Here is a 26085-nt window from a genome sequence, read left to right as displayed (position 1 = left end):
GCATTTTTCTTGCCAAGCATGGACATTATAGTCCATTGCATACTCTTAACTTTTCTCATATAAAAAAACCCAACTTTGGTTGTAAATCATAATATCAAAAAAATGTACACACCATGCAATTATATCTAGATATGGAGGTTAAAAATCAACTGGAACCATAGATTATAAATCTTTTTCTCAATTTGAAATGTAATCCTCATAGAAGTTCCTCTCTTTTTCTCTGCCAACTTTACCACCACACAATATGCCATAGAGAAAAAAGGGGAAGTGTCAACTCGTGTAAATTGTCCCTTATGTAATGCAAACCATCTGTTTGAAAAAACAAAACAAAATGAAAAACCAAGCCACTCCCAAGCATGATCTGCTATGGAATAAAAGAAAGAAAAGGAAATTTACTCCACTGAACTGGAAGTCATAGACTGTGACCTGTCATGTAACCATGGAGAAAATATTTACCCCTCTCATCCCTGTATTTACCCAATTTTGTAAAATATTTGAAGTACAAGTGAATAATTAATTCTGCACATATTAGAGATTGGTATTGTTGTATTCTTTTGAGCATTTTAGCTGTCTAGAATGTTTCCAGTGAGGAAGGAAACCCAGCAGAGAAATCTGTTTTCAGTGACAGACAGAATTACTCTCACACAGTGGTGCCACCCATGGGTCAGAAGGTCCCTGATTCGTCAACCACTGCAACCTGATGAAGTATAAGGGGATAAAGTATCAGCATACTTCTGCCCTCTTCTTATACTCTTCTTCAAGCATCTGCCATAAGATGAATCTAAATGGACCCTGCTATGAGATGTTATGACTACTTTTGTGTAGCCCTCAGCCAAGCCCTCAGAAAAGGAGCATATGTAGAGAAATCAGTCTACAGCCTCTCTCTTGATAAGTCACTAATTCATTGGGAAGTGCTGTCTGAGGACAGCACACACAATCTGTGAAACCACAGGGAGACATACATTTGACCCTCTGGAGCTCTGATATGGACAGGTAAATCAGAAAGCATTGAGAGTAAGTTACTTTGGCTTCATTATCTCAGCTTAATAAAAGAAAAACAGCAGGATAAGTAGGTATTCTCTTTTTGGGTTGGTTTTTGTTTTTTTTTTTTTCATCTTTTACTGACCTCAAGGCTTAATCCCATATTCTCTTCCAGCTGCAGCTGTGCTGGCTGCAGAGGCCACCATCTCCAACCACAGCCCCCTGCCAAAGGTTACCACTGCAACCGAGCTGCTTGTTTAATCACTTCCCAACATGTTTCCATTAAACTGAGCCAGCTCAGTTTAAGCTATTTTAACAGGAAGTCCTTGCTAACCCAGCCTGAACAGAAGCAAGTTAAAGAGTGCTTAACCAAGAAGCTTGGCCAGTATGTCAGATACTGGAGGCAGAGCCATGAGCCAGTTATCTCTTGAGCTACTTTTGACCTGCAGAGAGAAGCAGGTGTGACCAGCCACCAGGTGTGACCAACAGCACAACTCATTACAGATCTGCAGGGCCTTAGAGGACACTGCTGAATTAGAGATACTCTTTTGGACATCTGACTTTTCAAAGGGGGAGGGCAAGTAACAGTATAAATGGCCCAGTATAAAGCTGTCCTCAACCAGACACCTAACCAAGTTACTCAGCATCGCTAGCTAGTTATAAACATATTGGTTGTCATAACAGTTCCCTCTTCCCTCTCTCCCAGATTTTCTAATCTCCTTTCAATTGAGAAACAGCATATGCAAACTTTCATAGTTCTTTGGCTATTTGTGACTGGAACTGAGTTGTCTCATGGAGGTTTTTAATGATCCTATGCACAGGTTGTTAATGTAAATAAAAGACAGAATTAACACCAGAGAGTTCCTGTCAGTCAGCTGTAAAAAATAATTCTGAAAATTTGTCAATCTAAAAAAAAAGGGCAGAAGGCCTGTGAAGATGTAGAAGTGAGGTTCCATTTTCATAAGGTACATAGACCAAATGTTAAGCATACAATGGCAATCAGGCAAAGACACTGGCAGTGGAATCTTCGGAAGTTCATATGCAGGCCTTGAATTCAAATGCAAATTCAGTGAAACTTAAGCCTTTAGTGTGCTGAAAAGCTGACCAAAAAAAATCTCCTGCACATTCTCTCAGTGCTATATTGGTACTCCAGCTCAGGTCAAGATAGCACAGGTCACCATACTAAAGTTTATAGTACAAGCATTTGGTAAATACTCCTGAGACTTAGGTCCTGGCACCTCTGTCACTCTTCAAATTAAGATTTAGTCTCCTGCATCACTCAGGTGGTTTAGAAAATTTTATGGAAAGCTCTTCAGTTTATAATTTACCACATCTTCGCCAAGAGGAGGGATACAGAGAAGGGTAAGCAGGAAAGCAGGAGAAATATGCTTTAATGGCGTGTCAAAAACATTACTTGATGTGAACATGTTACAGTTCTAAGGCAGCTATGTTTCACATTGCTACAAGCTTTCTAGGTGTAGCGAAATCCGTATATGGTTTTTTGTTTACACCAAACTGTGAGGAAAAAGAAAAAATCCTTTGGACTACTTATCACTTTTTCTCAGCTTCTCAGTCAAATTCAGTCAAACATGCCAGGGAATCACCAAACACAGAGCTGTCTTTTTCCACTGGCTTCTGCTCAGTCCTAGACCTTGGCATGCTGCTAATTCCAAGCCTTACTGCCAGGAGCAGCAGCAACTTTGCTCTTTTTTTGTTTTCATTTTCAAGGTTTCACAAGCATGCCATGTCATATGTACTTCATGGATGTGAGGAGCTATAGGACTGTCTTACAGTTAACGTACACGCAATAAAAAGAAGGAAAAAACCCACAACAATCTCAGCTCATTCTATCCAAACAAGACTTCAGTAACGTGGAACTAATTTAATCTGCCAGATATTTCTAACAGGGTACTTTTCTGACCTTTTCCAGGCCTACAGTTATGGTAGCATTCACATTCAGTGTGGCTTTCAGTTAAACATTTTGTAATGTGAATCACTACGTTTGAGAGAGAATGAGTGTGAAATCACTGGAAGAACTGAATGAGCCTATGCCTTGGTACTGCAGCTGCTGAGGGATGTGAAGTGTTTTGAACAAGAAATTTTCAGTAGTAGTCCCAGTCTGTAAAATATTAGGAAAAGAGATCAGTGCCGTAAGAGACTCAAGTTTGCTTTCAAGCACTGTATCTACAATGTTACAGAAACCGAAAGAAAACTGAAATCGTGGGCTAAGCCAGTTTAACTAAAATAATCTTTTTATGTTGCAACTTTCTGAAAGTGCTGCTGAGGCAAGTCCTGAGGAACTCAAAACAACGAGTTACTCAATGACACAAATGCATACACTGACATGGATATAATAAAGCTAAACACCATGCTAGAGACTAAGACTGGGAGAACAAGTAAGTCCTAGATAATAGTAAGAAAATTATTTGGAAAGAGTTATACAAGCACAAATGCATTAAAATAAGCCTACAAAATTCACTCTTTAGATAAATCTATTAATAGAAACGGAGTTCCTCAATTTTTCTTTAATTTGTATTTATTGTCATCATGTTGTCAGGAACATGAAATCCTAGAGAAGGCTGAAATTAAATTTACAAAAAAATCTGGGGAGAACTAAGGACAATATAAATCTTTCAAAGGTTAAAAATATAGATGCTATATTTTTTAGTGTTACGGTCTTGTAAATATAGTCATAGTTTGTGTTAGTCCATCAAACAGAAAGGCATATGCTATCTTTGATCTCTGTGCAGAACCCCCATTGAGATTAATGTGAGTTCTGTGTGAAGAAAGAGACTAGAATAGGCCCTCAGCTCACAAATAGTATGCAGGCTGCTTCAGAAAAAAAAAACCAAAACAAACCAAACATATTTTCTTACAACAGTGTTGAAATTTATTGGAAAGTTTCAAATAGCTTTGCTTCAGATGTATGTACGTATGTGTGGTCATGAGCATGTTCACTTGTCAGAAAGATCTGTCAGAAAGGAGGTGCACAATCTCCTTGTCGTGGGAAATGTTTTGCTGTTATGTTGAAACACATACTTCATCTCTGACAATCTTTTCTCATGCAATACTGACTAGTTCTCTATTTTGCACTTATCTGTGCAAGCTAATGGCTTTGTCCATCTGGTGAGAGAGGTGATGTTTTGATACAGATTAGCATGAAATTGTGCCCTGTGCCCACTTCCAGCTAAAAAACAATCTACAGGACTTACTGCATCCCGCTTTGTAGCTGAAGCCAGGAGGAAGGAGGAATCCTTGCTGTGCAGCTGCTGCTAGGGTTCGTTGGTCTGGAGGGAATACGGGAATCATTAATGGAGGCAGCTGACCCTGGACCTGCTGAACAGGAGAGGGAAAATCAAACGTGGAATTTTTCTGGGGAAAATGCTTACACACTTTCTTGTACTTATGATCCGAGAGGTCAGGTTTGAATACGCTTCTCCGTAATGGGGTGTTCCAGTAGCATCAACTATTCAGCCTCATCTTAATTACCAAAGCACTTCATATGAATTACACTAATCCAAAATAAACAGAAATATTCCAGTGATGCATACCTATACGCCAATTAACTATTCCCCCACAGTCCATATCGCCTCACTCCTCTTAGACAGTAGGGTGAGTTTTTCTTCCCTTTTATTGCACTGTGTAACAACAGCTCTGTCTCAAAACAGCAGCTTTCACCCTGACTGAGCCCAAACATAAAGATACACACACACACAGAAGTAAAAATACGTGTATCAGTACCATACAGCAGTTAATACAATTTTTCTTCCCATATACACGCACATATTTGTACATGTGAAAGGACAAGAGTCTTTGAGATGATAAGAGGAAAGGCTGAGACATTTTATTCACAAATAAAACACAGCTACATCTCAAGAGCTAGCTGCTCAACATTGCACAGCAACTTTACACAGCCATGCAAGTCAGGAAATGGAAAATATTATATTGTAAGTGGATACTGCAGGAGACTTAAGACATGCAGAAATTAATCATCAAAACTGGAAGTTGGCCATGGCACAAAGTCTAACAGTGTTGCATTTACCTAGTTCTGTCAGTTTTTAATGACTAGAAATAGGCATCAGTTTTGTACTTCACACAGATGAGAAACAAAAAGTATGATTAAAATGCTAAATGGCTGATTTTAATTAGAAACCCAAGTATTGACCAGATCAATCAGTAAAGGGAGACTTGAGTGATTTTTTTAAGAGGTCATTTAGATTTTTAATGGCACTGTAAAGCTAAGGCATTTGAGTTACAGATAAGATTATCAAGGAGTAAAATTTAGTTTGAGGTCTGCAGCTCTAAGAAACAAGGAAGGATTAGGTGTTGATAGACACCCTTTTTTGGCCAGAGGTGTAAGGTGTAACTCCCTTCATTATTGCCTTCAGAGCAGAACTGGCAGAAGAGAACCTGTTTCAGACTACAGTGTCTTGTCTTAATTTTTTTTATTATTTAATCTCCTGAAGATCCAGGAGGTGTCTCAGTTCACCACACACTGTTACAAGGCAGAAGACTGACATGAACTTTGGGAAAGTAGCTTTTTCATTTATGCCAGGACCTGTCAACACCTGTGTGTGTGCTGACTGCATCTTTATAGTCTGAAACCATCTGCAGGGATTGAGTTGAGGAGCACCGTGGACCAAAATTCTTGCACTGGGAGATTAAGGTTGTGACTTAAGCTAGAGTAGATGGAGCCCTACTCACTGAACTGACTTGATCCATTTTTGGTTATGTCAGTATTCTCCTTCCCATTCTGATTCAGTTAACTAAAAGACATACTTTTCACTTGGTTGCTTGAGAAAAAAGACACATAAAAAAGAAATTCTTCTCTGTCCCTATCCAGTCACCCTAGAACTGCCCAATGTCTGCCTTTTCTTCATGTGTTTATTTTTTGTTTGTTTTGCTTGGGGGGGTTGATTTTTTTTTTAAGACAAAGACAAAGTAACTGTATTCTTTTAGAACAAAAATGAACAGCCGTGTGGAATTTTTGCATAGTACTCTTCTTCGGCAAAAAGCCACAGAACTTTTTTTTTTAAATGGTTTCCAAGGATGAAAGTGACTTTGCCAAGCAAAGAAGCTTCAAAACAGGACTCAAAAACACTAATAGAAAGACAGATGGTTCTACTAAGAGCTTTGCTGCCAAAAAAAATGTTAAAAAAAAAAGTGAAAAAAATGGAGTGATGTTATTGAAGCTGACTGCAAAGTTCTCTGATGACTGCAAATACTCTTGTCCCACTGCAAGTGTTAACTCTGCCTCCAGGGCTAATATAACTAAAGCACCACACACACACAAATTGTCATTGCCAAGCCCACAATGTAGCACAAGTCTGCACTTGATTCTAAGTGACTGCCAAATACACGAGCAAAACACCACACTGAAAAATTCCCATTTAGGAAAACATTTACCAGGAAAATGCCCTTTCTTCTTAAATCTGACTGCTGCCTTTAATTTTTTTTCAATTCACTGCTCCTCTTTATCTCTCCAAGGGGCCTTATACCCACATATTTCAAATTACACAACCCTGGCTGTATTACGGAGGTAAGAACTATAGAGTGATGAGGATGGTTTGCATGGATACAGAAATAACGCAGTCAAAACAATGTCATTTTCATTCCAGGATGGAATGTATATAGCACCACTCCAACAGCTACACTTGCTTTTCTCCTATACACATGAAAGTCCAAACATTAGTTTATTTTAATACAATTACCTGACAGAATACAATGCAAATTATGGACTCTTCCTTTTTATGGATCATTTAACTACTACATCTTAACTTTTGTTATGTTTATTATTACCTAGAATTGCTAGGATACAACTGTTTCAAGTGGCACAGAATACAGACCCTCCTTCTGAGTTGTACAGGAAGATTTTTTGTTTGTTTGTTTTTCCAGAAGCTATTATTATGTCACATAGCTCACAAATGTTTTTTGTTATAAAGTTTACATATTTTCCAATGTTGTCTCAATAGCAACTTCTTGATATAGGATGTCTAACCTGAAGAGAATGGACTAAAAATGAGGTTTTTTTAAAGTTTTTTTTTTTTTTAAAGGAAGCAAAACCACACCACTTGATATTCAGTTTATGTGAAATAGTCCTCGTAAGGAAACAGATACACAGGACTGCAAACAGGCCAAGAAAGTAAAGGTTCCCTAAGTCATAACAAAGTCAGCAAGTCATCTTCAATGGTAAAGTGTTTTAGGAGTGCCACCAAGTTTCATCTAGACGCCAAACCAAAATCAGGGAACCTGCATATTTGTCACTGAATATCCAAAAAGGATACCAGGCCTAAGAACTTATCAACAAAAACCCCCAGTATTACCACATCACAAGTAACTGATAGTATATCAACTGTCCAAGTGAGAAACTGAGACACCCAGAGTTGCCTGTAGAGATTTTAGATTTTGAGAAGTGCCCCGCTGTTTATTTGGTGTAGTGCCTTTGAAAAATCTGGCCTTAAATGACTTAACCTTATCAAAAGAAATTTCTTAGTAAACTTGGAACTGACTCAAGTTGTTGAAGCCTGGGCCGGCATCTTCCCAAATCCGCGCATGCCCTTTATGACTTGACCATTACAAATCCAACCCCACAAAGAGATGCATTCAGTGTAGCCATAGCTAGACTCCCAGAATTCCCAGTTTCATTAGAATTGTAGTATTTCTGTCTAGATTTGAGTCTCCTACCTACTTTTAGGAACATACTATGGTTACCACAGCTACCTAAGCACTAAACAGTATGTTTTTAACAGTTACCCCCACTGTTTGTTACTAGCTCCTGCTGTGACTTACATAAATTTAGATTCCAAACACTTGACAACTAGAGGGTGACTCTACTTTCTGTAAAATGCCACGTGCGCTCTGGGTCACTATATAAATAGTTACAAAGACAAAATAGTTGAAGGAAACATGAAGGTTGCAAAGTTAGGCATTCAAGGCCTAGGAAAAGCCAGAATCAGGACAGGGTGTCAGACCTTATTTTGGTCCATTACGCCCATACATCCTGGCACAGTCTTTAATTAAAAAAGTTCACGATTTTCCCTCTTGCATGACTCTGGTTTAATCTAGAAGGCTTATAATATTTCTCAAGTAACATAAACCCACACTTTCAACAAATCTAAGCTTCTAACATAGCAGCTGTTACGAGTTTTATTTATTTTGTCTTCATATACTTTTCCACCAATTTCATTTCCGCAGTTGCTCATTACAAGTTTATTAGCATAAACTTTTATATAAGATTTCCTCTCTCCAAAGTAAATATTTCAATATATTTCCCGGCATCCATATATATATAACACTTTCCACTGAGGGGCGAATACTGATCTTCCACCCACCTCTTCAGAGGCAATTCTACCCATTTTGTTGAGACTGGTGACAGAGTAACAAATTTCTTATTGTGAATAAGAGGTGGATGCTTCTAAAAGCAACAGTCCTTTCCCTGCAAACTGACAAAGCAATACTTCACTCTTGAGCACTTTAGAAGATGCCCTTCAAGAGCTGGATTAGCATAGTTGCTGAAATTATTTTACGTGGCTTCTTCATGTAGAAATGTGGCTGATTTTTATTTTCAGTGGAGTTACTCAGCTGCCTCAAAGAAGCTCAGATTTTACATTCCTTGAACAGTTAACGTGCATGAATGACTCTTTTAACTTCAAACTGTCGTATGAGTAGCTTCTTGCTTGTGACTTGTTTATAAGTTAAGCATCTCTTCTGCTGTATATGGAAGAATGTAATATACATTTAACATTCAATAACATAAATCTGTCCTTCAAAATGACATGTTTAATTGCATCAGTCCCCCTTCCTCCAGAAACACGTGGCACTCACTACGCTAAAGGACAGAATTCTTTAATTAGTATATGTGTTGGCCATCTCCTTCTCTCTCCCTCACACCCCCCCCACGTCTATCTTAAGGGAAATAAAAATATATGTCCTCATATAACTACAATCTGCTATTTTCCCTTACAGTGATGTTTAAAATAAGAAAAGAAAATGTTGTTCTCCTCATTATCTTTCCTACATCGATTCCCTAAACTGACATAAGTGTGTCGTAAATCTATACGGCAAGGAGCCTTGCCTATCCAGGTAATGCAATGACTGCTCTCCTACTGAGTTTCAGGTGGCTTTTTATGGGGTGCTTAGTGAGTGTTAAAGGCTCCAAACAGGAGGTAGATGCCAAGAAGCAGAGATGGAGAGGAAGACACTGATGAGACAGCCAGCCCACCCATTCCACCCACTGCTCTGACCTAAGGCTTTGCTTTTCCTACTGAGGAGCAGCTCACTCCTCTGCCAGACCTACCAGTACAGGAGATCCTGACAAAGGCTTTTGTGAAGGTTTTTTCCTTCCTAATCTCTACCTGCAGTGGATATTTTGGACCCTAAATATTTTTCTTCCCTTTGTTACATAAGAAACTTAGGCAATTCATAGCAGTAGTTATCAAAATTCATCCTGTCCAAACACCTCAGTGCACTCCATAGTAGCACCTCACTGTTCACAATTGTTTGCAAATGGTGATACTGAGCACAGGAAAGCATGCTCTCATAGTGGCAATCTTTTAAGAAGAGTAAAGAAGGCTACTTAGGGAAGCACACACCCATCCACCCCACTACAGCTCCACTAGGACAGCAGAGCTGTATTTGGAGTAACAGTGTGGAAAAACTATTAGTTTTATGGACTATGGAGACAATCTTTAACAGGTTAAGAGCTGGTGTGTGCAACCTGAACCAAACTCTCAGGAAACCTGGAATGCATCTCAGAGAACTACCTAAATATTTTTCACTTTTTCAAAAAGTAAGATTTTTCAGGCTATATTCTTTCTGTCTTTGCTCAGGACTGCAAAAGCATCCAGGTCTCACTACCAGCATCCACCTCTAATTCAACTCATCATAAAGCTTGTAAATATTACTAAATGAGCACATGCTTAGACTTTTTAACTAAAGTGCATAGAAGTGCCTTGAACTGCCAAATAACTACAAACAGTAGCTGTTTCCATGTTGATAACTTGCTTCCAAAGGCTTCCCTCCTCCTCTTCATACTACAGAACAAAATGCGCTGGTGAGAGACAAACACCTCCAGCAGCACTCTGAAGGACAGAAGCCAAAAGACCTTTTGCATTAAGGAAAATACCTTGGATACATCCAAAGGAAAAAGCAGAATTACTTAATCGTTTATGTAACTCAAATAAACAACATGAGAACACTTCTTTTAAATCTAGCTTGGTATAGAAAACACATACAGAGGAGGGACAAGCAGTGAGATGACTTTTTGATCATTTGGGGTGATGTGTAACAAGAAGTATTCTTGCTTGTGACACTTGGCATGTAAGTTATCTACAGAGAAGTTCTACAAAGGCATTTGAACAAATAGCCTAACTGAAAAGGAAGAGACTCCCTGAAATAAAAGGAAGATAAACTGGAATTCATTCCAATATTCAGCTGTCTAAAGCCAAAAGCCTGAGTTCATGCAGGAATAACCACTCCAGACTACACATCACCCAGTGTGGGGGGTCCTCTGGTAAAACCAGGACTTTGAGAGCAAGCTACTGAAATTCAGGTAACAGCTACACACTGGAAGACTGAAGCACCCTTTCAAAAGAGCCCTCTCTAATCAAGGTGTCTTTTTTCACCTTAATTTCACACAAATACTACGCTTCTCATGCCACAGCTTCCAAGCACCTAGGTACCTTGTTTAAATGCTACTACCCTTCCTAGAAGAATAAGCCAGGATTATAAGGGAAACCTGCCACAAACCCGCAGCTGTCAAAACTTCTGATTTATATGGTATATTGTTTCTCATCTGTGTTTTTGCTGGCTAATAGTGACTTGCTCCTAATATAACCATCATGTAGCAAGAGTTAATCAACAAAGTCACTCCCTTCAAACTGGAATTAATGACTGATGCCACCTCAAAGCATATGATGGAGCACACAGTTCCCAGATGCTTGGTTAATGCTTTTCCCAATGAGGTCTGGACCAGTGCTGAGCATTCTAGCAGTAAGCTATTCAGTGAAACATTTGTCAGTGAAAAGAAAACAGGTGTGAAATTTCCTGATGTGTTTTAAAAGACAGCATGTAGGGTAATTTCTCACGCTGCACATGTGTGCTGTTTTCTACAGTTAGCTCATCTAAGACAAATTGGGTCAGTTACTCAAATTATAATAAGCTATGAGGTTTTTTGTACATCATAAAGAATCAGAGGCCTAAAATAAATATACTTCCGTTGTCATTGTTCGTATCAGCCTTCCAGAAGCCACTTTATACATTTACCTTCTGATTTCACAGAATCACAGAATTATAAAAAGACCTCTGAGTCCGGCCTATGACCTAACACCACCACATTAGCTAGGCCATGGCACTAAGTGCCACATCCAGGGGTGGCGACTCCACAATTTCCCTGGGCAGTCCATTCCAATGTTTGATGACCCTCTCCATGACAAGATGCTTTCTGATACCCAACCTAAACCTCCCCTGGCACAGCTTCAGGCCATGCCCTCTCATCCTGTCACCAGTCCCCTGGTAGAAGAGCCTGACCCCTACCTGACAACAAGCCCCCTTCAGGGAGTAGTAGAGAGTTATGAGGTCTCCCCTGAGTCTCCTCTTTTCCAGGCGAAACAACCCCAGTTCCCTCAGCCTTTCCTTATAAGACTTTCCCCCTGGTCCCTTCACAGCCTCCTTGCTCTCCTCTGGACTCACAGTGGATGGGGTTTGTGCGTGTGTGCTGAGCCAGATCTCTTTCTTTTCTAAGTCACTTCCTTGATACACCAAATGCTCACCTTTTGCTAAATCATAAGTCTTTGTGCAACAGCATCATGGAGTGCTGTCAAAAGAGCTCTGGAGAGAAGGTCCAGTATTAACTACAGTTGCAGAGGAAGCAGGGAAGAGCAAATAGGTCAGTTGTGTCAGCCCAGTGTTAAATGGGGGCTGTTTCTATTTGCAGCTGTTAGAAAGAGAGTAGAAGGTATTGCAGTCAAAAGACTGCATAGAATGTGCAGGACTTTTCCTGTAAGAGCACGGAGGGTTTTTCAAACATATGCGAGGCTAAGTCTGCTAATTTTAACATTATTAATTAATATGTACACTGTAAGAACAAATAGGAATGGGATTTAGAGACTGAAAGAGAAGATGAAGAGGACTCATCTAAAACTGACTTCCTGAGAACTTGTGTGAATACTGGAAGTAAACAGATTCAGGTAAGGAAATACATTGTAGTATTACTCACCATCACAGGCAGCAAGTCGCACTCTTTTTTGACAGATAAATTCTGTGGGCTAGGAGTAATGCCCCACCTTGCTTTTTTCTCAGCCCTTTTGAGTGCCTTTGGAATCATCCTGACACCAAGGCATTATTGTGAAAGTTTTCATGCAAAGGATGGAAACAGGACTATAAAATGCTTGCTATAAACCTAACCAAGATGGTTTTCAGGTTGAGGATACATCTTAGTTAAGCAAATTTATAACTGTGGTCTTTACTCCTATGCAGACAAAAGTGGATGCATCTTTTGGGGTGTGGACCTATTCACTAAAGATTCCTTTATTGAATTTTTTTTACAAATGATCAAGGTATGGGTGGCAAGAGCAAAGCTGATGCCATTATACTTAAGCAAAGCTGACTGATATTCTTTGACATAAAACTATTCAGAGGCATCTGTGATAAGCCCAGTGCTACACCTTCCCCTATAGCCATTGCTGATTTTCTGTAACATATTCAAACACAAGTATATTTTGATATACAGTAATAGTTGCAGTAACAGTTTTCCTAAAGAAAACTATCCTAAAAGATAGTTTTATCCTAAAGATATTGCAGTAATAATTTTCCTAAAGAGAACTTTTTACTCTCTGAAAAAGACAGAACAGTTCCAATATGGAAACTACCATATTTAAGACTATATATAGATGAAAGCAAGTGTCACCACCTTATTTTCAACACAATGGCAAAGTCCAAATTAATAAATAGATCAAACGACTAATAGTGGACTGTCTTCTTTAAAAGGCTTGTTCTTTTATTAATAACCCTGAGCAGTGATGGAGAATAGCTGTGAATCAAGAGTAGTACCCAGCTCATTGTTCAAATGTTGGTTGATGAAAGAAGGAACCATAAGGGAAGAGAGGATGAAATACAAAGGAAGTGGGCATTCCAAGGTACTTCAGTGAAAAATAAAGGTTTGCAAGGTAAGCCCATCTCTCATCCTGGTCTTCTCATCTGCACCATGCCATGCATGCACATGTAATGAGAAGCAATAGCTTCCTAAAGCTTTCCTGTGTTCCTGAAGTAGCAAGTCCCCCTCTAACACCCTTGCACTGCAGTATTGCCACAATCTGGCCTTGTATTTTGACTCTTATTATGAGCTACCCGTGACACGTTGCTTGAAGCAATTCTACACATAATTACAATAAAGCATTTAAGTCACATCAACTATTATGAAACATTTCTACTTTCATAACCCTTAACGCTGAAATCTTGCTTACTCAAATGAGCTGACACAGAGGACAAGGAGATAATCAGAATTCTGCCTTACAATAACTGTTGCTTGGTTTGATTTGGGGTTTTTTTTGTGCCAATTTCCTTAATATGATTTAAGGTAGTATGACTATATAGAGAGGAAGGAGTATTCTTTCAAACAAAACCTTAAGGTTTCAGGATGTGTTTTTTACTCAGTATCTCTTTGACGAGTGGAATATCATTAATTAAAACAAACACAACAATTTTAATGTGTAGGTGGTGGGCAAGAAACAGGGGTTATTTAATAGTATGTAGTGGGCAGAAATTGAAAACCCATTCAGCTGCTGAATAGTGCAATGGTATAAACAAACATGAAAGTCTTATCAAAGTCATTCACTTAAAATCACACTATTTAGGAAGAAAAGAGAAAAAACAGTCATAAAGGATTCAGGAAAACAAATTCCACAGTGGAAATCTGTACTTTTTCTTGCTTTCTTTAAACTGAAAGTTTGAGGGACATTATTAATGAATGTATAAATAATGAATGTTAAAAATCTAATACAGTACAGGGAAAGAAATTCTGGCAATTCTTCACAGTTTGGACGCGGTGGACTTCGGCAGAACTGGGTCTGCTCAGAAAATCTTATGACTTAAGTCTGCTGATTAAACCCTTTGAATGCTCCATATTTTTCTCAGTTTTATTATTATTAAATCAGTTACATCTTTCAGTATATGTCTCGTCTCAGGAGACATCAGTTTCAGAGCACTAATTGCTACAGCAAGTCAATGTAATTATTTCCTGAAGACATTATTTTATTAATTTTTATTGTTTAGTTATATTGCTTTCCACATAATCATAAAAACCCCTGCACTTAAACATGATCAACAAATGGCCAGGAAAACTAAGACCAAATGGTAGCAGAAGCCTCTGTGGAAAACATATTTCTAGTACTGGATAGCCTCTAATTACTACCCAGGGAAATGCACAATAAAGACTTCTTTTCAATCTTTCAGCTGTTCAGACTTGTTTCTGACTGTCCCTTTTGCCAGTGGAATTGTTCCTCAATAGAATTCAGTTTACCATCAAAAGTTTGATTTTAAAAGTGAAATGGACTCAAGTTGCAGAAGAAAGGCTACTTAAATAGATACACAGCCACTCTTCCATTCACATCCTGACGCTTTTTCCCCCTTCTCACCAAAATCTTCATAGAAAAATGTTTTTCACAAGTTTCATTTGGGAACATTTTTTGAATAGGACTGAAGACAGTCTCTCATTTTGTGCCTACAAATTGCTGACAGGAATACAGTTAAAGCACAATTAACTGTAGATACAGTGATAGAGTTTGGACATCTCATCATCTGATTCCTGTGCACAGCCAGGTAACCAGCTATCCAAAACCTGCAGCTTGTTACTGCTCTGAATTGCAGGCACAAATATTTTGATTGCCCTAAAAGTCTTGTCTTTTTTTAATTTTTTCTTTGCTGCCTCCTCCAGTGTTTTCTTGTCCTCCTCCTCTTCTATTCTTATTAAAAATATAAGGAAAAACAACAAAAGGGAAAAAAAGAAAAAGCAAAGCCTAAATGTAGTTGTTTCTTTGGCAGTTCTAGGACTACGGAATATGCACTCGAGAAGAAAATGGTCTACCTCACATGAGCACCTATCATCATAAATCAGTTTTTAATTTTACTGGTGGATTACAGCAATCAGACAAACATTTGGTGCCTGCCTCCCCTGTATATTGCTCTTTGAATAGGCTTGGCCCAAGATTTAGTTAGGTGTGGGAGTCCTACCTACCTTACAACTCCCAGACAGCATCTGATTGGTATGCAGTGGGGAAAAATACAATAGCATTCACAAAGCAGAATCCACACAAAATATATGAAATGCAGGATCTCACAAGAGGGGGAAAAGTACGATGTAATGAAAATGAATAATCTATGGGTATTTTCTTCCTAGTCTGAAGTAGTTCTTGAATGTATAATAATTTTTGCTGGCTTGACTGCCTTTAAATATACACATACCATACTCCTAGTTCAATTTTTAAGCCACTGTAGGTATTAGAGACAATTTACATGTGATTTGCATTTTTTTTTTTTTTTTTTTTGTGCCTGTGGTTTTGGTAAGTCTTCCAAACCTAATGACTGTTCTTTTGGCCAGCAACATAAATGCTGTAATCACACAATTATTGTGCTGGGAACAGTTTAATTCAGCATTTTGTTCTCAACCACAGAACAATTACTCAACAATTTTGGTTAACCATACTAGCTCACTGCCTGGAGAGGAAGTGGAATATTCACAAGATCTATTGTCTTACATACAGGCAGTCGGTAGATTCTTATCTGTTACAACTTTCCAGAATCTCTTTGCTCTTTGGGGTACTTCTACATACTCCTAGTTGATGAAAATAAATTACTTGCAGCACACTATATTAGCTTATTCATCTCTATCTGTTGAATGCTTTTAATTGTGCATTTGCATACTAAAGAGAAAGGTAGATGTGATGTGTCTGGGAGAGAGAGATATACCAGAACACTGTATAAAGCTGTGAAAACACTACAGTGATGTTATCCATGTACTCTATTCTAAGCATAAACCACGGCCATTCGGGATTCATTTTTACACTCTGCTCTTCAGCCATCCATTTTTCTTTAGCAATAAAGCAAATTTTCTGATCAATCAGTTTATTCCTAGTACTGCTTATACTGAAACACTGCTGGCCATAAAGCTCTCCTGAAATCTCTTTAGGAACCATTAGAGAGAGAGAACACAATTTTAATCCACAACAGAGTCCGAGTCTCTGAAAATCAGAGCCTTCCTAAGATTTACTAATGCAAATCAGCATTTTTTTCTTTTTCATGCTAGCACAGGACAGTCGCAGCCCCACCGTAAGAGTGGGAACTGATGAACCTCATGGCTCTGCTCCTGTCCCATGGCTTGACAGCACCTGATGCCACTGAGTATGGCTGAAGGGAGAAGGGGAAAAGCCCTTGAGTAGCCTTCATTCACTCCCTGGTATGAATGAGGATATAAAGATTTTATTATTTCTTTTTTAAATGTAGACACTTAATACTTCAAACACTTTGTGAGGTAAACCTGATTCACAATAGAGCGAATTCTGAAAGTTCTGATACTTCAGTAAGAATAGATTTAAGTTACTTAACTAAGTATCAGGATCCCTACGTATTTTCTGCTCCAAATTTCAATTCCGGAAGCATTATACCTAAGCAAATATAAATGTTTTAATGATTCCTTTTCCACTTTTGTTTATGTTTTGTCTTGCCAGTCACAGGGAATATTTTCATTCAGAGCCATGAATTGAAAAATTCATCTCTGGCAATGCTGCTGAACAAGTAAAATTAAACTAATTAAACAAAGCTGATTCAATAAACTTTGCTCGATAGTAAGAGAGACAAAAAAAAGAAATCAGCAGTAAACATGATGAAAACATAAAGTATTATTTGATTTTTTAAAATGCCTTTAGCCTGCAAGTAGGATTCAGCTCAGAAACAGGACTTTGTAATAATTATTTTCTTAAGGGCAAAATTTGACCTGTAGGAACTTTGTGTTGAGTCCTTGCTCTGCTGAAGTCAATACAAATTGACCCCAATGGTACTCGGCAGAAACAACTCGATTTAAAAAAAAATAACTTTATAAAAAAATAACGCAAGGCATCCATGGAGCAGAACATAGGCTCAAATGTCATCACCAGCAGGATACTGAGCTGTGACACTTATTTTTTAGCTCCATTTATGACATAAACAGTATGTCCCTTTTTGTTTGAAGCCCAGTTCCAGCAGAGGTGGAGAAAGGCCTTGTCTCTTCTAAGATGTGGGAGCCACAATGTGAATAGCACTACAGAAAGAGAAGTCCCAATCCAGTTCTTTTATTTTCTTAAGTCAACTGCTAAGCTTTCAGCAGGCTCCTGCATACACACAAAAAGGAAGGACTATTCCTTCTTTAACTGCTCTATGTTGGAAAGGAAGCAGCCACATTTTACAATCCTGTCACTGTGCTTCAGGCACCATGCTGTTGGTTGAGCCTTTCAGGTGATGCCAATGCTTCTCTGCCTTTTTCCTGGACTGCACTGACCCTTAGGCAGAAGCTAAATGTTTAGGTGTTTAGACCGGAGCAGTTTCAGGACATACACAGAAGAAAAAAATACTCTCTGATCATATTGGCAGGTTCTCTGTAAGTTTAGACGCCCCCAAAGTTTCATATTTCATACTTAAACTAAGGTTCTCAGAGGGTCTGTCTAAATGATGGCTGAACAGGACATGGATATGAACCTGGGAAGCGTTCTTGGGTGCCTCAGTTTCTGTTTTCCCAGAGGCTATCAAACTCCTGCTTTCAGAGAGTCAATCTCCCTTTTGATGTGACCCCAAGCTGTCCAGGTAAGAAACCTAAGGAAAATTACATTACCAAACAATGTTGCAACTATGTTAGAGGTATTAATACTCTTCTCATATTCATCACAGGCAAGGAAATAAAAAGACAGCAGTGCTGTACAACAACAGGTTGCTTGTGTGCAAGCATGGGCATCATTAATGAAAAACAGCTGCATTCCTGCAGCCAAATGGTTTCAAATAAAACAATCATGGGGCTCCTTGGCACCTAAAGGGATGATTTAGGACATAAATTGCTGGCTTACCAAGTGTCTTGAAACCTGTTATGTTTATACAAGCACATTAGTAACACTTTAATATCCCATAACAAATCAGTAACTACAAATATGTGTAATGTGGAAAGGCAATTGAAAACCTATTTAAAGTCTTTGGGTATGATACCTTTGTCCAAACCCAAAAGGATTATTTTAGCAGTTCGAACCCAAAATATTTTGCCAGGGAGTTTGTTCACTAAAATGTGACCAATTCTGAACACATCAGGTCCCTTTAAGACTAAAAGTCAGAGCTGTGTGCTCTGAGCCTTTTCATCAAGACGACTCATTCATTCTTGGGAAGCATGGATTGTATGGCTGGCTTATGGTAGGACTCTAAATTAGTAGTCACACAATGGAGAGCTTATACAATTGCAGTAGTCCATATCCAGTAAAACTGCCTTAGTGCCTTGAATAATGGGCCTTGCTAAGTCTCTAACAGTTCTTTAAGAGCCTCTAAACAGCTGCAAACAACACATGACCTGTGCCATCTTTAAAATGCATGCTAACCATGAAAGCAAGCTTTGGGAACTATTTCCTCTGCACCCTCACCACTGGGCAGCATCAATTCCTTTGCTTTTTAGAGAACAAGGGGATTTTTTTTTTCCCCCCTTTCTTTCTTTCTTACTTCCTCCCCCTCCCACCTCCCCTTTCCAATCAGCTCTCCACTGATCATCCTTCACACTTTAGCCTCTGCCCCAGAATACTCCGGGACAATAGTACTGATTCCATCTGTGCTCTCCATTAAAGCCCTCATAATCCTCCTCCGAACAGCTGGACGCTCAGACTCCACACACAGACACTCCTTCTGTGGAATTGTTTGGCTACAATTACGCTGAGGCTGGGCTTATTTCAAGTTCCTGCCTGCAAATGCCTTTCCTAGGGTCCCCTAGGGCTGCACAGCAGAATGTCCTGACGCAACACATTGAACAATACGTCCAGACAGACCCAGGCTCAGGCAGCAACGTGGTGCTCAGTCACCTCAGTGCCAAGCAGCAGCTAGAAGATGTCTTTTAGACAAATGACAGTATTAATGACAGGTTTCAACCCCACCATGTCATTAAGTAGTTGCAGAGAAGCATCTTCTGTTAATCAAATTGTTTTGATATATCTATTTTATCAACCGAAGCACTGCAATGCCTATGTTTTCCTTAGGAGCCTTTCTCAAGAGCTGCAGTGGCTTGACCAGCTCCTGGAACACGAAATATTCATGAGAATGATGTGATGATGGCATGGATTGAAACAACTGAGTGCTAGGGAAGGACCAGCACAGCACACCCACAGCCTGGTCCAGCTGCCTACTTTGACCCTTCCAGGGACTTAACTTTCCTCCGACTCAATCCATGGAGTAAGTCTCCATTACATCTCACTTCAGACAAGAGATATTTTAAATATCTATCCAGAAGAACCCAAGAATAACTCCAAGTTAATGATCTTGACAAGAGGCCTACGCTGATATTCTAATTAAAGTCAATAGTGTGCCCTACAGATCCAAGTGCATCTAATGTATTAGAACTGAGTGTATGTTTGTCTGGGTCTGTATACACACACGCATCATCTGTGCTCACACGGAACTATAAACACACACATTTTTCCAGTAGATGTGTGTGCACACGTCTCACACACCACAAAGCAAATGAGGAAAGCTATCTATAAATCTCATTTCTGCTATTTATTTTAAAATGTAAACGTGTGTGTATATGCACATGGACTGATATTTACACATATATATATACACACAGTACCCACGAAACAGATGCCCTGCACACAGGAGTCCACAGGCATATGCAAGCATACAGGCATGCACCATGCAAGAGATGGTGAGACCCAAGGGGAAATTTACATCAGAACACAAGCAGTGTTTATCAGACACCCCTGAGAGTTTCACTTGCATGGCATACACTCTCCTCTCTGAATAGGGACAGAATTGTATAACCCCAGATCTCTCAGAAGCATATTTTCTCTGTAGCCAATAGACAGACACATGCCTTTTCCTTCCCAACTTTTATTCCCAACTAATATTACTGAGCTGTCCTATTACTCCTACTCAGTCCTAGGCCAGAGCTTCTGTATTCTGTAACCCATGAGGCCCAAAATGCAAGGTTTTTTGTTAACAGAAGCAGAGGATTCAGAGTTTCCTAATGTGGCCCACAACACCTGTGTGTAGCCTTGAAACAAGTGAAGACATTAGACTCCAAACATAATATTATTTATGGTGAGATTTCTAAGTTTATTTGACCTGTGGTATGAAGCAGTTTTACACCTAGAGGGACTCAAAAATCAGTACCAGTACTTCTTCTAACAAGCCCCAAACCATATTTAAACCGACTTTTTAAAATATGCTGCTTCCATACAGTACATTACAGTATAAGGTGCCATAAAGGTTTTACTGCTATTAGTTGAAGATATCGAGCATAACGCATATGTGGCAAGTAACACACCTCCCCTGAACAAGTCAATAAGCACTCCCTACTCCATCAGTCCACTGCATATTTACTGCTCTCCCATAGACATTTTGTATGAGAATACAAGGAGGCTGTCCATAGTTTAGACCGATGGCTTTTTGTTGTAAACCCAAGAATTCAAAGTACATGGTTCAAAGCACAGATAAATACCTAGATTAGATACTTTTTTTACTAGTTTCCATCATCTCATGAGAGGTCATTTATCCTACAAAGTCTTTACAGGTGGTTGGCTGTCAAGGAACATACTTTCAGCTGAATTACAGGTGATTTGGCCAAGATCTTTTTGTGATACGGGATTTAGAAATAGGTGCTAATCGTATTTTGAAAATTCTTCCAGAGCTCCTTCATGCCACATCGCTGTGTCCTAGAAACTTCAAGTGAGGTTGATCCAAAAGATCTTGGCAAGATCTAGCATAAGGAAAGGCATGTTTGGGAAGTAACTCTCAGGTGCATTAAGAACGTCAGAATAGTCCGTCAGGCTCCAGCAGATTTTAAGGAGTGCCAAATTACTGAGGAGGAACTAAACTTTTATTAAAAAACAAAACAAAACAAAACAAAACAAGTGTTCCTCACAGTTCTCCTTGAGGAAGCAGCCTTAAAATATGAACAAGTTCCCAAGAGTTTTGTTATAGGATTTTTGCTGGATGTCTTTTCTTAATTGCTAGTAAGTTGATTTTTTCCTTGTCTATTCTAACCACCTCTGGCAGATACCCCCATTTCATCAGACATAGAAACACCTGACAAAATAACCTACAACCTTCCTATTTTTGTCTCACTGGTGAGATGCACACTGATACTAATACTAGTTCCAGAAATTCCCATTTACTGTCACCTCCAGCTGATTCAATAAGTAGTTTTCAAGCTTCTGGTTTGGGAAGGTTGTGAAAATACAAATTTTAATTTAGGCACTCAGGAGCAGTGATTAGGAAGAAAAAGCCAGAATTACCAGTAATCCTCTCTATACTCACTTATCTAGCCTGAAATAACCATACCTACACCAGAAGTCAAAAAGTCTGTAAAGATCATCTATTAGGTTCAACTAAATGTGTTTACATCAGTTTTATTACGAATTGTATTCAAACTGTTTATTGATATCACTGGAATTGTACTGAAACAGAACTGCATTTACACAAGAGGGAATACAACCTAATGCTCTGAGGCTGTAAAACGGGATGTTGCAGAAAACAGTATTTTTATTTCAACTAAATCTTTTCTTTTGCTTTCAGATGTCCTGCTTTTTTCTCCCCTATTTTATGGTTAAATTCTGCACTGAGGTAAACAAAAACAGTTTATATTGACACTGGAAGGACATGCACATGTACAGGAGAGGAGAGATTTAGTCTCTCCTGATTATGAAATAATCTTACTTAATTCATCCATGTTTTCTTTGATACTACAACTAGCATGAAAAGAAATCCTACTGCATGTGATGTGCACACCAAGAAGATAAGATGGCCAACTGGTGGTTTTCTGCATGCATTTTTTCTAATAAAGTTAGCTAGACCGTATCTTAGAATAAACCTTTTATTTGTAATGTCAAGGTAGCTCACAGGTTTATAGAATTCAAATCTTGTACTTCATGGGGAGCTGGAAATAGATTATTTTTTTTTCAATATGGATTGAATTCTTACATATGGAAGATTTCCATCTCCTCTTTCTACTGATAAAAATGAAGGGGATTTCACATAGCTTCATCTTATCCTGGATAAAAATAATTTCTTGAAGAACTGCACAAAATGTCAGACCAGTTCACCAGGCAGTGGAAAAGCACTTATGCTGATTTACACTAGACAATGATCTGACACAGGACTCTTTTAGAAGAGTCACAGCTGAAACAGTCAGTTGTGTAACATCCCACACTGTATATACAGCATTAACCAGGTTCAGCCACCAATTTGATTCCCATGTATATATTCAGTTGGTATTCATAAAATTCTTCATGCAAATTAAGGACAGTATTTTATCTTTAGAAGACACCACATTTCTCCGGGTTTTATGAGAATTTGCACTATTCTAGAGTGTGAAAAAGGATCACTGAGAATTCTGGGAAGATGTAGTAGACCAAATCCCATGAAATTTGTCCCTTTTAGGCTGCAAATCTGAATGATCTGATTTGCTGTACTTATGCTGAGCCCAGGAAAAATAAGTGAATCCATCCATACAAAGCTCATTGAAGGTTTAGGCTCTTGGACATTGAAATCACAGAGAAACAAAATCAACAGTGAGCAACCTCACCAGGCTCTGAGGAGGTCTTGGGACTATGAATGGAAAAGTATAAGTGATGAAATAGATAAGGAGCTACAACTGGGTTGAGAGGGAGAGAAATTAGTATCCATTTACGTAACTGGCCTTGTAGTTCAAATTACAAATGAATTTATAATCCACTTAGAAGAAAGGACCTCACTGCAAGTTCTGAAAAATACTTCAGAAAACCAGAACTCCTTATAAACTTGGAATTGTCCGTGAGTAACCAACTATGCGCCTGAATTCCTGAAAGACTGACTCCTGTAAGGAGAACAAGATAGGGCCATATTAAAACTTTTAATGACTTTAGTTAAAAAAAAAAAAAAAAAAAAAAAAAAAAAAAAAAAAAAAGGGAAAGGAAAAAAAAAAGGTGGAACTTTGCAGCCAGCTGGCTCCATACCGAAAGCCAGGCTGCACAGCTTGAACTTAAAGCTATCTTAACATAATGAATAAGTGCCAATAATTAGCATATGTAGTGTGAACAGGTTTGCTGGCACAAGCAAGTGAAAAACTCCAAGGTAAAGTTATTATTAGGGAGTAATTAGCTCTGTGAAGTAAATGAGTGAAACAATAGCTGCCAGCACTGACAATATGGCTAACATCTGACTATGTGGAAGATAACATTGTAAAGTATTGCTCCCTGAGCTAGAATCTGTTAATAACCATATGTTAGTGTAATTAATGCAGAGTCTTTCTGACCTGTTGTCACATAAGAACAATACTTTCTTGGAAACATTCAAACAGGCAGCTCTATACTCGTGGATAGCAAAAAAATAATTTGGGAAGTTGACTACAAACACCTTTTCTTCTGCATTTCTTTAAAAAGAACTAAAAAACAGTAAACGGAGGTAGAGGGGGAGAAATAAAAAGGCACTTATGAACAAACTGCTTTCAAGGTTGATGGCAAAGATTTTTAAACCCTGGATGAGGGCTTTCCAGATGAACTAAATAAAACCCTAAAAAATACTCTTGTATTTTAGGGGTGCTTATAATCCATGCCCAAACCAAATTCTGCAATTTACTTATTTATATGGAGTGGCTTAAACCCTTTATCCAAAAAATCCTTCAACTCCAGAGTGTTTAAATTTGAGTCTGGGTTCTGAATTTTTTGGCTTGAGCCCATTTCTAAATTGAATAGATCCCTCCAGGTGTCTGACATTCACCAGACATTCTGCCAAGATCTTAATATATTGCTAGATAGGGAGGGCCTCCACTTGTCCCCCACACAGGACATTTTCACCTCCAAATGAGAGGATTCTGTGACTACAAAGTGCAAAGCTAAGGATAATTTCTCTTGAGAAAGCACTAAAAATCATGCCCAGAACTTCTCAATTTTCATAATAAATGGCACCGATGCAATATTTCCCTCCCTTCATATCAACAACTCAAAATGTTTCAAAAAGGTCTAGTAAATACAGTTTGCTCAACAAGTCTTACATAATTACTGTTTCTTCAAGTCCTTGTGCTGATGTAGTGTATCCTACAGAGTACACATATCCCATAAAAAAGCATCCCTTCTCCGAAGCCCTCTGGTACAAAGACCTTTGTAATTTATATTTGAACACATCTCTATTCCATCTGAGCATCTCATATGCACCTCATTCCAGCATGTACACTCATTGGCTCACAGCAATAGGTTTATAGAGAGGGCAAATTGTGGCCACACATCCCAAGAGAATCGCCTTCATTTCCTACAGAGAAAGTTTAACAACTGTAAGAACCTGGCTATATTTAGTTTCAATTAAAAAAAAAAATAATCCAAAATGTTAATTCAAGCTTGGCAGTACTTTCCTTCTTCCCTTTTTAGTGGGGCTGTTTAAAAAACAAAACCAAAACAAAACCAAAAAATCAGAGCTTTTTTAATGCTTCACGGGCTATTATGACCAGGCAAAGGAGCCCTGCATGTTTGAGATCTCACACATTCATCTTCTCACTAAACATCTGTTTAAGGCTTGTGTGATCTACCTGTCAGCACCAGTGATCCATAAAGTGTTTGAACCTCCTGTCACAAACCTCAGTGCTGGTTTGATCAGAGGCTTTGTGCACACTAATCACCCCCTTTATCTTTTCTAATGTTAGGAGAAAAAAAACACAGCAAGGCTGTCTTCCAAACCTGACTGTAATTAATCTTTCCATGGGGGAACCTGCCTGGTTTGAAAAAGCAAGATCTGATGGGCTGCTGCTCTCTTTCTGCAAGGGCCTTATTTTACCTACCAGGCATCTTTACACTTGAGTGGTACCCTTTACAAAATGCTTTAACTGTATCCTGGTGACAGTGAAACAACCTTCAAGATCATCTTATGAATGAAACCACTGGTAACTTTGCTGAGAAAAAAAGAGACCAGTGAAAGGAATTTGACAGAACCATGTTTAAACAGTTCTTTTTTTAACGGCATGGGAAAAAACTGAATCAGAATTAGAACTGCTCCCATTTTCATGTCTCTCCTAAGCTGCTTTCTTCACTAATAATCCCACTACCACCACCTTTCTTTTACTAGGCTGCACATAAATGTACTGAAAGCTGCAGGAGTTCCCAAGAGGGAACAAATAGCATCAGGTGCTTTTTGCTTTTTATTACAGCTTGTCTTTTGCCACTATTTGCTTTCTGTGGCATAAGGGAAGAATGCCATGCTTGATACAGGCTTGATGCTTGATACAGGCTACAATTCAGAGTGCATTTTTGATAAGGCCCAAAGTCTGAATGGGAATCAGACTATTAAGTTTAAATTTTGCTCTTCAGCATCCCTGAGTCCAGGCATTAGTAGCAATTTAGAAGTCTAGTGAGTGGGAGGTAGGAACCAGAGATAAATTGATGCTGCAAAACCAAATTTGGGTACATAACTTCATAGCAATCCTCAACCTAAATAATGTCAAAAGCCTTGAACATACATGGACAGATTGATAGGTAGGCAGAGTTCATTTGTATAATTATCTGATCAGAAAGAAGAACTTCAGAGATACATGCAATAAAGTTACAAGTAACTGGTAGGAGGTGACTATCATGATCACGTTGATGCCCCACATCATCCAACACTCTCTAGCTCAAGGCTGTCACACAAAAACATTAACTCTCAGAATCCAAGTGAATTCAGAGAGGGAAGTGAGTGAAGTGAATCTTTCTATCTCTGTCATAATTTATTAGTAATTTTGTGAAAAAGTTCAAAGAACTCCAGAGTTCCAACATCTGACTGTGCAGGATCAAAGAGAGTCCTGCACAGTCATATCTTTTTTTTAAGACATGATACCGGGTGCTGTGCTTGGCTCCAGTCTAGATTTCATGGATTTGCTAATTGCAAATATATGTA

General features: G+C 38.7%; 1 protein-coding gene across 10 annotated transcripts in view; it reads right to left on the bottom strand.

The window, feature by feature from the left end:
- The window catches only part of SOX5 (SRY-box transcription factor 5), a 296148-nt gene that overhangs the window by 99123 nt on the left and 170940 nt on the right, over positions 1 to 26085 (bottom strand). For 8 of the 10 annotated variants that reach the window (XM_071733083.1, XM_071733090.1, XM_071733084.1 and 5 more), the window contains one exon: positions 4194 to 4314. In XM_071733083.1, the coding sequence (XP_071589184.1) occupies positions 4194 to 4314 (121 nt within the window). Of the gene's footprint in view, positions 1 to 4193; positions 4318 to 26085 lie in introns of all 10 variants that reach the window. The other 2 variants (XM_071733091.1, XM_071733086.1) reach the window with 1 other exon arrangement.

Source organism: Heliangelus exortis, chromosome 1 (genome assembly GCF_036169615.1).
Source record: "Heliangelus exortis chromosome 1, bHelExo1.hap1, whole genome shotgun sequence".
NCBI classification, from domain to species: Eukaryota; Metazoa; Chordata; class Aves; order Apodiformes; family Trochilidae; genus Heliangelus; species Heliangelus exortis.
Note: the sequence above shows the minus strand (reverse complement) of the source record. Positions and strands in the feature narration are given on the sequence as shown.